The 11,047-nt window shown below is 63.1% G+C and overlaps 1 protein-coding gene across 1 annotated transcript; it reads right to left on the reverse strand.

Moving 5' to 3' along the window:
* Positions 1-3,482: 3,482 nt before the first annotated feature.
* BARHL2 (BarH like homeobox 2) lies at positions 3,483-6,468 on the reverse strand (the record flags this gene model as incomplete). The annotated part of the gene is made up of 3 exons (XM_083867977.1): positions 3,483-3,795; positions 4,261-4,486; positions 5,892-6,468. The coding sequence occupies 3 exons, from the start codon at positions 6,466-6,468 to the stop codon at positions 3,483-3,485; spliced, it is 1,116 nt and encodes a 371-aa protein (XP_083724103.1).
* Between the last annotated feature and the right edge of the window lie 4,579 nt (positions 6,469-11,047).

The raw sequence follows: 11,047 nt of genomic DNA on the forward strand, positions 1-11,047 counted from the left end.
AGAAACAAACTAAAGGGGAACCGAGCACAGGGTGTCCACAGGCTCTCCTGGGTCCCGGGGGTACGCGCCAGTGTCAATCCGGAGCGACACGACACGGGAGAAGGGGAATGGCCCTGTCCCGTTTCCAAACCCTGCCGGTGCGCGGGCAGAGCTCACACAGCCGGCACAGAGCCTTCGGGACGCGGCCCGCGCTCGGGGCCGGAGGGCCAGGCCCGGGCTAGGACAGGGACCCTCTCCCAGGGGCCGGGTGGCGAGGGGCGAGCCGGGCACCCCTTGGGCAGCAGGAGGCTGTGCCAGCCTCCTTCGTCTTCACCGCCGCCCTCCGGCCAGCTCCGGGGAAAGCGGCTGCGGGGTCCTGGAGGACGGAGACTGCCGTGGCCCCCGCCCGCCGTCCCGAGGCCGGGCCCGCCGCCTCCCGGAGCTGTCCGTGGTGCTGACCCGCCCCGCGCAGTGTCTCCGCGGCTGGAGGGGCCGAGTCACCCCTGTCCGGCCCGGGGAGAGTCTCTGTCCCGGCCACCCCGCGGGCTGCCGCTGTCCCTGGCGTACGGACAGCCCTGCTGCAGCCTCACCGACTGTTCCGTGCTCAGCGCACCAACAGCCTGGGCTTTCCCAGCGGGTGCCGGTATTTCCCGCTGTTTAAGGCTAAGAGAGCCCGTTCCGTTCGTCTGGCAATAGATGTTTGTTCACAACCACTTCCAGGGCTGAGAGCAGGTCCTGGCCCGGACAAGGGCAAAGACTGGAGAGGGACTGAGGCTGCAGCAATTCGGCAGCTCCGCACCAAACCTGGGGCGGGCGCGGCGAAAGCAGCTGGCCGGGAACGGGAAGGGGAGAAACCCGAGCGGCGCGGGCGGGAAGGAGCGCGGCCAACGGCGCCGTTCCCCGCGCTGGACCGGGCGGCGGAGGCAGCCCCGGGCATCCCGCCCGGCCCTTTGTCCTGCCGCAGCGCGCCTGTAATGCGGGCCCGCCTGCCGGGGCTGTTAAAGAAGCAAAGAAGCCTGTTCCTACAAGGTTGCAGCCAGGCGACCCGGCCGAGCACTTTGGGGGCAGCCTGACCTTAGGTCGGCTCTATCCCGGCGCGAACGGGGAGCGGGACAAATGAAGAATTTACGTTTACAGCCCTGCCTCCCATACGGGGGAAAGGGGAGTGAAAGAGAGCGATTCTTGCCCCAAACCCCCTCCCGTTTACACGCACTTTTCAGTTGAGTCTGGTAATACATTTCAAGGGAGGTGGCCCCCCTCCTTCGGCCCCCTGGTCCAGACACCATCCCACACCGGCAGCCCCGGCCCCGCCTCGCTCCTCCCGCTCCTGTCTGCCCCGTTCCCAAAGCACCGAATGCTCCCTGCCCCGGCGGGCACCCGCGGAAGGCCCTGCCCGTGAGGAGGGCACTCATCTATTCTGCGTGAACTTTCCTTCCTTGTCCTCACTACTTTTCAGCGAGTTTACACAGTCAAAGCCGAGCCATGGAGAGCAACGAGTTGGGACTAGCTTTTCCAGCTGGATCGCCTCCTTTCCGAAAGATTTGTTCCTTAGACTAAGGAAAAGGCCCTACCCAGTCCAAATGTCCTACCTCCATCCCCAGCCCGCACGGGATGTGTTTCCCGGGAAAGGCTCGGCGGCGATGCGGGGACGGGCTGCTCTGCCCACTCGGGGACCTGCTCCCGGCTCCTTCCTGCGGGCGGGAATTGGGGGCGAAGGCGCGGGGGACACTCAGCAGCCGCCGCAACACGGGCAAAAACCGGGGTGGGCGTTCCCGACCCGCTCCCCTTTTGTTAGATCAAGGCAAAGGTCAATATGGTTTTAACGCGAATTTATTAGCACAGAAATCAGCAAGCCGCTCGCTAATTAGCAAAGCCCAAATAAACGTGCCCGGAGGCTTCTCTTTTCCTTTTTTCGGTTTTTTTTCCCTTTGTTTTGTTTTGGTTTTTTTTGTTTGTTTGTTTGTTTGTTTGTTGTTTTTTTGTTTTTTCCCTTCTATTTTAAAAGAAAGGGGACCCACGAGCAAAAATAGAAAGAGAAAAAAAAAAAAAAAGCGCCAAACCCTCAGAGGAGAGGATAATATGGGAGTTTATGAATGTTTTATAGGTAATTGCTGTATAACTTTCTAATTTGGCAGGGGGGTGTTCCCCTCCCAAGGCTGGGCACAGAGCGGTCCCCGGAGCCCAGAGCAGGGTCACAGCCCCTGTGTCCCCGCGGGACGGGCGGGCGGCCCCGGCCCGGGGAAGGGACGGGAAGGGACGGGAGGCGCTGGGCCGGGGAGCCGCCAGGGGAAGGGGCGGGGAGGGGGGAACGGGCGCACACAGGAGTAAAGTTCAAAGGCCAGCGGGGCTCGGGGGCTCCGTGTCCGCCGGGACCCCTCCACCCTCCCTGCCTGTGTCCCCTGGTTACTCACCCCACGCCGGCGCTCCCCGCCCGTCCCGGCTCCGTGCGGAGGCGGCTCCGGGGCCGGTCCCCGGGCTCTGCACGGCCCCGCCGCACCCCCCCAGGGCCAGAGCACCACCCGCCACGGCCCTGCACAGGTGCCTAAAATAACAGCAAGGAGCTCGACATCTACGGGGGATTTGATTTGCCTTTAAAATACAGACAGGGAAAAACAGCGCCTGTTAAGAAACAATGAGCCTAAAATTCAAAATATATTCATTATAATATTCAAAATAAAAAGTGGCATCTGCCTTTTCTACTCCGAATTTCTTGAGTTCTCGTCACGGGGAAATTAGCTACCTTGAATTTTCGCGTTTGTTAAAAAAAGATAAAGTTTATTTTTTTTCTTTTTTTCTTTTTTTTTTCCCTGTGATTTTTCAGTCACAAAAAAAATTCTATATTTTGTCATCTAAGTATTTATTTTACTGAATCCAAAAAGACATGAAAAGGGATAGGGAAGAACCACATTCGTTCGTTTTAAACTAACGTATAGAAGTGATTTTTTTTTCCTCCTTTTTTTGGACGACATATAATAAATATGATATAGCACTCAGCACTCGGTCTGTACAATTCTGTTCGCATTAGGGAGCATGCCACTTTTCAATAAGAAAAAAAAAAGGTAATGAGAAAAATCAGTGCAAAGTTCTCCGTTCCCCCGGTCTTCTCCGCCGCTCGGGGGTCGAGGCGCTCTCATTCCCTCTGTCCTCCGCAGCCGTCAGTCTCTCCGGCGGGCTCGGCCTCGGGCTCCCTGTCCCTGTCCTCCTCCTCCACCCCCTCTGGAGCTCTCTCTCCGAGCTCCAAGTCCTGCCTGGCCGTGGCCGAGGTCGGCGGGTCGCCCCGCGGCTGTGCCCGCCTTCCCCCCGTGTGGTGGTTTCACTTACGGGCTCGGCTCTGCGTTCACGGTTCAAGAGTCCCTGCTCTGAGTGACGGCCTCCCTCGGCGGCCGGTGACTGCCTGCAGACGCTCCTGCCCCTCGGCTTCCCCTCGCTTCCTCCTCTGCGCTGCTGGGGCTCGTTTGGGGACGGGGAGGGGAAGGGCTCGTCGCGGGGACCGCGGTGCCGTTTCACCGGGGGTGCGGGGTGCCGGGCATGGGGTTGGCCAGGGGGTTGAGGGCCGGCTGCCCGCCGGGCCCCAGCCCGTGGATCAGCACCCGCGGCACCAGCGGCCGCTGGAGCTGGGGGTGCGGCGCGGGGGGAGTCCGGTACATGCTGCTGTACATGGCCGCGGCCGCCGCGGCCGCCGTCGTACTGTCCATGCTGCCCAGCAGGCTGGGGTGATAGAAATAGGGCGAGGGGAACATCCGCTGCAGCGCTGAGTAGTTCCCGGCCTCGGCCAGCAGCTCCAGGCCCACCGCCGTCTGCCGCTTCCACTTCGTCCTGCCGGGGGGAGCAAGAGGCTGCAGGGGGGCGCCGGGATGGCCCCGGCCCCAGAGCGCCCTGGCCGAGCTCTGCGGGCGGCGAGCCCGGCCCCGCATCACCGCGGCCCCGACGGGGCGCACCGTCCCCGGGCCCGCACACGGGGCGATCTCCCCGGCTGTGCCCGCTCTCCCCTCCCGGCCCCGCACCCCCACACGCGTACGGAGGCTTCGGCCAAATTAACACCCGCGCTACGATCGCAACGCGCTGACACTAATGGTTTGCGACAGAATTAGGGTGGCTGCAACCGTATGTAATGAGACAGAAAATTACGGCAGCGTCGGCAGGGGCCAGACCCCCCAGCCCAGCGCCGGGGAGGGCGCGGGGCAGCACTCGGGAGCTCCCCGCACCGCCCCGGGCTCTGCGGGCACAAACCCGGGGCGAAGCCCGCCCCGCCTCTCCGGGGACACCCCGGGCCCGCCTTACCTCCGGTTCTGGTACCAGGTTTTGACCTGCGTGTCGGTGAGGTTGAGGGCGGCGGCCAAGTCCATGCGGTCCTGCACGCTCAGGTACTTCTGCCGCTCGAAGCTGCGCTCCAGCTGGTTGAGCTGATGGTCGGAGAAGGCTGTTCGTGCCTTCCGAGGCTTCTTGGCCCGCACGGGCGGGCTGTCCCGGCTGCTGCTGATCTCCCGGTCGCCCTCCTCCTTTGTCCCTGTGAGGAGGCCGGGAGCGGTGAGCACCGGGGGACGCTCGGCCCCCGCCCCGCCCGGTGACCGGGCCCGCCGCCCCCTCCCCGGGGACCTCCCCGGCCCGCGGGGGGAACGGGCAGTTACGGCCGGGGCTGGTGGCGGCGAGCCCGCCCGGGGAACAGCGGGATTCCCGGTTTCCCAACTACGGGGCTTTCGTTATTCTCTGCCCGCTCCCCCCGGCCCGGAACGCCGGGAAATCGATCTGTCAATCCGGCCCCGCTCGGGCCCCGGTCTGTGGCGCTCCTTGATCTTCCCCGCAGGAAGAACAATAATCTCCCTAATTGACCCACTGGGGAGGTTGGTGCACACAAAAATGGCCAGAGCAGACTGTACATCTGGTTTGGGCACTCGTATGCTAATGCTGAAGGAGCAAAATGAGCTGCGCTCCGGGCTCCGCGCCGCTCCGGGCCCGGCGAAAACAGCTCAATCCAGCAGAATTTGTCCTGTTGCCTCCCGGCTGCACGGGGCTGCCTGCGGGGAGGACAGCTCCAGGACACCGCGGGGAAACATCCCCGCTCCTGCTCGCCTTTCCTCGCTCTTTCCCTCCTTTCCCCTTCCCACGCACACACAGCTATTTTCACTTCCCAACCCCGCACGGCGGGGGCTTCCCCACCAGCACGAAATCCCTAATTGGGAAAAAAATTAAAAAAAAAAAAAAAAAAAAAAAAAAAAAAAAAAAAAATTAAAATTGAAGATGGAGAAAGGAGAAATAAAATAAACCTTCTATCCCGGCGCAGGGAAAACGCAAGGCTTCACCAAACGCACAAAGCCCTCCCTGCGCCGAGCGCGGGCCGAGTTGTTGTTGTTGTTATTATTTTATTTTTAATTAAAAGCTGGGTGGGTTGGTTTGGGTTTTTTTGTTTTGTTTCGGTTTTTGGGTTTTTTCCTCAGTTATTTGGTATTAACTGCTAGGCAAGTAATTTTTTTTTTGTCTTAATTTTAGAACGAATGGGGAAAAATGAAAAGGCTGAATGCAGTAACTGCAGCTGAGGCGCCGGTTCTTAGAAAGCCGGAGAATCATTTATGTGCGTTTGCATTAAAAATAGATACGGTCTGATCTCCTGTGCGATCCCACTGCTCGGGCTATCTCCCTAAATAAAAACAGGGAAGCCAAATCGACTAAATAAATAAACAAACAGATGGATAAAGGATGAAAAAACAACAGATTTATATATTAAAAAAAAAAAAAAAAAGCTATTTGATTTAATATTTCCGACCGGCCTTATCCCCCCAGCGAGGGTCCCTGAGCGGTCCGGGCAGGGCGAGCGCTCCCGCCGCAGATTTTTCTCCCCGGTTTTCGTTCCCCATCGCGGCCGAGCCCCGGGCCCGGCGGTACCGGCGGTGCGGGCCGGGCCGGGCCGTACTCACCGTGGCATTTGATGTCCCCCTGCGAGTCGTCGCGCTTGTCGAGCTTGGCTTTAGCGTCCTCCTGCTCGAGTTTGGGCCTGAAGCTCTCCGGGGCCGCGCCGCCCTCCTGCTTGGGCGTGTGGTGGGGAGAGGGGACGCTGGTGCTGTAAGGCGCACACGCCGCCAGCGGTTTGCTGTCCCCCAAAATGTCCTTAATTAAAAAAGAGGAGGTGGAAGTCCTGGGGCCGGAGCCGGCCGAGCCCAGCTGAGGCGGCGGCGGCTGCGGGGGCGACGGCTGCAAACTCTGCGGCGGCGGCGGGTGCGGGCCGAGGTGCAGGTGGTGCGGGGCGGGCGGGAGGCTCTCGGCCAGCGCCAGGTGCGCCTCGGGGTGCTCCATGCTCACCGACATGGGCGACGAGGGCGCCGTGCCCACCGTGTCGATCTCCGAGCAGGGGGACGGCGTGGCCTGGCTCCTGAAATCCGCCGGCCGGCCGTCGCCGTGAGGGCGAAAATCTCCGTTCATGACTCCGGGGCTGCCGGTGCTGCCGCCCGACAGGATCGTGTCTATCCCGAAGCTGGACCCGCTCGGCCCCTCCATGGCGAAACGCTCAGCGCCGCCTCCGCATCCCCGTGGGCGGCCGCGGGGTCTCTCACCGGGGGCAGAGGAGAAGGGACGGGTGGGGGGGGCGGAACCGGGTCACCCCGACCCCGCACCGGCGGCGCGGTCCGCACTACCTCGGGGCCCCCGCCGAGCCCCGCATCGCCGCCGGGCCGGCCCGCCGCTGGCCAACTTTGTTGCGGGAAGTTGCGGGCGGACACGGGGCCCTGCGGAGCGGGCGGACACCGGGCACCGCGGGCGGACACCGGGCACTGCGGCGCGCCCGCCCGAGCCCACCGAGCTCCTCTCGGCGGCGGCGACACCCCCGTGACGTCACAGCGCCGGGCCCCCCCGCCCGTTATTATAAACCCGGGCTTTTGCCGCCGCCGCCGCCCGCCCCCATTGGCCGAGGGCCGCCGGGGGGCTGACGCAGCACGGGCCGCAGCCAATCGGCGGCGGCGCCGGGGACGGAGGCGGGACGGGGGGGGCGCCCCCGCTCCATCCCGGGCCCGTCCCCGCTCCATCCCGGGCCCGTCCCCGCTCCATCCCGGCCGGTCCCCGCTCCATCCCGGGCCCGTCCCCGCTCCATCCCGGCCCGTCCCCGCTCCATCCCGGGCCCGTCCCCGCTCCATCCCGGGCCCGTCCCCGCTCCATCCCGGCCCGTCCCCGCTCCATCCCGGGCCCGTCCCCGCTCCATCCCGGCCCGTCCCCGCTCCATCCCGGGCCCGTCCCCGCTCCATCCCGGCCCGTCCCCGCTCCATCCCGGGCCCGTCCCCGCTCCATCCCGGCCCGTCCCCGCTCCATCCCGGGCCCGTCCCCGCCGCCGCCGCCCCGTCGGGCCTCCATTCCCCGGTGGCCGGATCCGATCCCCTGGAGAGTATCGTCCGGTGTTCCCGGGACGGTTCCCCGGCCGAATGTCAGAGTAATGGGAAGTGCCAGAGACAAGGCGACGTATTAATCCTGATGAAACGGCGCGTCAAGCTAATTAGAAGAGTAATTATAAAGGTGATAATGAATGATTTAGGGTTCCCCGAGTTTTATTTTAGTAGTAATTACAATTTCCAGGGCTCCATGAAGCGCAGCCCTACATCCCCCGTCCTGGCCTGCAGTAACCCCCAGACCCGAGCAGCCCCAAAACATCCCCGCAGAGCCCGGGGCCACGGGGGAGCCTGGCCCAGCAGTGGGGTGCGAGAAAGGATCGGGGAAGGATGGCAAGAGGGATTACGGGGGTGGGGCGGTGTTCAGTGACAGCACCAGGCACTGCCGTGTGTGGGGCCGCTGGCAGCCCCGCTCGGGCTGTCCCGCTGATGGGTGTGCACCGTCAGCCCGAGCGATGAGCCGGGATGGAGGACACCAAGGTCCCCTCTAAACCCGCTCCTGGTCCTGCCCGCCCCGTTACCGGAGTGCCCGGCCCGGCCTGCACAGTGCAGTGCTGCGGGTGCGGCGGCAAGGCGGGCGCCTCCACCCCGCTCCCCACCGCGTCTGTTCCCCGGGTAAACAGCCCTGCTCAGAGCGGCGGGAGGGCGCGGGGAGCGCACGGGAGGCACGAAGAGCACAAGGGACCGTGTTGAGCCCTTAACTCGTTGTGGATGTTCGGATCTGACACGAGACAGCGCTGCGGGAAGAGAAGCTGCGGCCCGAGGTGCCGCGGCCCTCTGCTCCGCTTCCGACGGCTGGGGCCTGTCTGCCCTCGTGGGGAGGGGGGTGAGGAGTTCGTGTCCTCGCCGGTAAAAATCCAGATGCTTCCCTGGATTCACCGGTGCCCTACCGAAGATCACCGGTGCTCTCCGGGCACCGCGGCGGGAGCAGGTCGCGGCCTCACTGTCGCACCTCGGAGAAGGCTTTTCAACGTCAGGAAAGGCGGCCCACGGGCAGCCCCTTGTCACCAAACATCTCCCGTTCCATGCCAAGGGCCGCGCATCGCCGTCCGCCGCCCCAGGGCAGCCGGGGCACGGAGCTGTACCGTGTGCCCGCCGGGCTTTGGGCACCGGGCCGAGCCCCAGGCCGGGGAGGAGCACAGGCTGTACCGTGTGCCCGCCGGGCTTTGGGCACCGGGCCGAGCCCCCAGGCCGGGGAGGAGCACAGGCTGTACCGTGTGCCCGCCGGGCTTTGGGCACCGGGCCGAGCCCCCAGGCCGGGGAGGAGCACAGGCTGTACCGTGTGCCCGCCGGGCTTTGGGCACCGGGCCGAGCCCCAGGCCGGGGAGGAGCACAGGCTGTACCGTGTGCCCGCCGGGCTTTGGGCACCGGGCCGAGCCCCAGGCCGGTGGGGGAGCACAGCCGAGGGCCCGGAGGAGCTGCAGGACCGCCCGTGTCCGCTGGGCGGCGCTGGCGGCCCCCCCGGTGTCCCCGACGGGCTTTGGGCGCGGACGGGCCGCAGGAACGGGGCCGCCTTGGCCCCGGGGCGGGCAGGGCTGGGCACGGCGGGGGAGCTCCTAACAGCGCCTTCCCAGAGATCGGGACACGTGAAGGAACAAGGGGGAAAAATGGACAGAAGAAGAGGTGGAACGGAGGAGTAAACTGAAAGAACGGGAGAAAGGGAAAAATATTTAAATATCCGCAAGTGCACAGGCGGGTTTTGTGCAGCAGGGAAGCAGCCCGCGGCGCCCGTGTTTATCTTGCTGTCTTGGTTTTCAATTTACCAAAACTATGTCCTAATTTTCCCTGGGGGAATGCGGGATCCGGGGTAATATGTTACACTGGCATAATCCTTTAACTCACAATACACTTCCCCGTCCCGGAATCGGGATTTAGGGCTTAAAGTCATGTTCCTGAAGAGTGAACACCTTTCATTTCCTTCCTCTTATTTTTTAATCCTCGACTCCATTGTACAGAAATATTGAGGGGGAAGCGGCGGCGAGTCCCGCCCGGGCCGGGGGGCCCGGAGCTCCCGCAGCCCCAGCCGGGCCCGCACCTCCGCGGGCACCGTGGGGCGGTTCGGATTCCCGGGGCGCTGGGCAGCCCTGCGCGGGGGCATCTGGCGAGACAGGCCCCCCTGCCCCTGCCGAGACCCTCCGCGGCCGAGGGACCAGCCCGCTGGACTTGTTGAGGCCGAGGGTGGATCATGAGCTGCCGCTCAGTGTCCCCCGAGCCCCTGGCTGGGTGACCCCCCCTCCCCATCCATCCCACCCGTCTGACTGCGGGCAAAGCGCGGAGCGCCCCCGCCAATAAATCAGCAACAGCCGAATCAAAGCGATGAGCGAAGGTGCCACTCAGAGGACGCGGACAGGGCCCGGCTCGTTAATTAGCAGGCAGCTAATTAGAGCGGCACTTAGAGCGCTAATCAATGGCCCGATGGGGCAGCGGGCGGCAGGACAGGGTATCATGTGCCGGTTCGACGGCGCTCCTGCCCTGGGGCGGCCCCGGCCGAGGCAGCACGGCCCGGCCCCGGGCTCGGGGTCCGGCAAACGCCACCTCGGCCCTGCACGGGAACCCGCGCCCCATCGAGGGGGCCCTGAGGAGCGGGGTGCGGGGCTCCGGGGGTCTCCCCGCCGAACAACCGGGGATGGACGGCACGGCGCATCCTTTCGGCCCCGGGGTGGGTCACTTTCGACTGGGATTTTGGTGCGCAGTCGTGTTGGTTCACTGACAGCACCGCAGCTCGGCGGGAGGCGGGGGCTGACGGGGGCCGGGAGGGGCCGAGCCCGTTGTACTGTGAAATTTAACAGTCTGAACATCCCTTTATTAAAAGCTGCTGCTTGACATTTACACTGTGCCAACAGACTCGCCGTCTAATCCAGGCGAAAATATATTGTACCTCGGAGTAACCGGGGCCGTTGTGAGAGACGCTACAGAACCTTTCCAAGCGGGAACAAAACGGCGCGGAGCGGCGCGGAGCCAGGCGGGAACAGCGCGGAGCCAGGCGGGGAACAGCGCGGAGCCAGGCGGGGAACAGCGCGGAGCCACAGCCCGCTCCGCTGGTCCCAGGCACACACACCGGGCGGGCGGCTCTCTGCTGCCTGCTGCCTTTCCTAAAAAAAAAAAAAAAAAAAAAAAAAAAAAAAAAAATCGAAGAAAGTTTACTTTGTGTTCCAAAAAAATTAATCTCAACGTTTACTGCTACTGTTTTTCTTTTGTCAAGTGTTTTCCCCGTTGCAGGCTGAGGACATGATCAGGAATGCTCAGGGAGCAGAAAGCACATTGATTTCGGCTTGTTCTGTCCGCAGACAGGCCCTGACAAGGTTGTTAGAACAGTTGGGGAGGTCTCTACAATCACTTAATTACCAAAGCTGTCACTCAGGCGGGACGGGACTGGCCGCTCATGTGGCTGCGAGGAGCATTCCACTACTGGCTTTCCTCCTTGATGGATCTGTGCTGATGGCATTGCAAAATAATTATAGTGAATTTTCTGATGTGTGATTTTATACCACGTTCATGCTTCAGAAAGGTAATCGGAAGGATGAGAAGGGTCAGTGCCATTTCAGATTACCTGAAGTCCAAGCGAAAGGGTAAAAAAAAATAATAATAATAAAAAAAAAATAAAACGAACCCAGGGAGCAGAGAGGAGGAGGGCTGCGAGGAAGGGGCACAGCGATGCGATTGAGAATTGCTGAAGGGTATTGCAAGCAATTCGTCAAACT

The sequence above is a fragment of the Zosterops lateralis genome, assembly GCF_965231275.1.
Source record: "Zosterops lateralis genome assembly, chromosome: 9".
NCBI lineage: Eukaryota > Metazoa > Chordata > Aves > Passeriformes > Zosteropidae > Zosterops > Zosterops lateralis.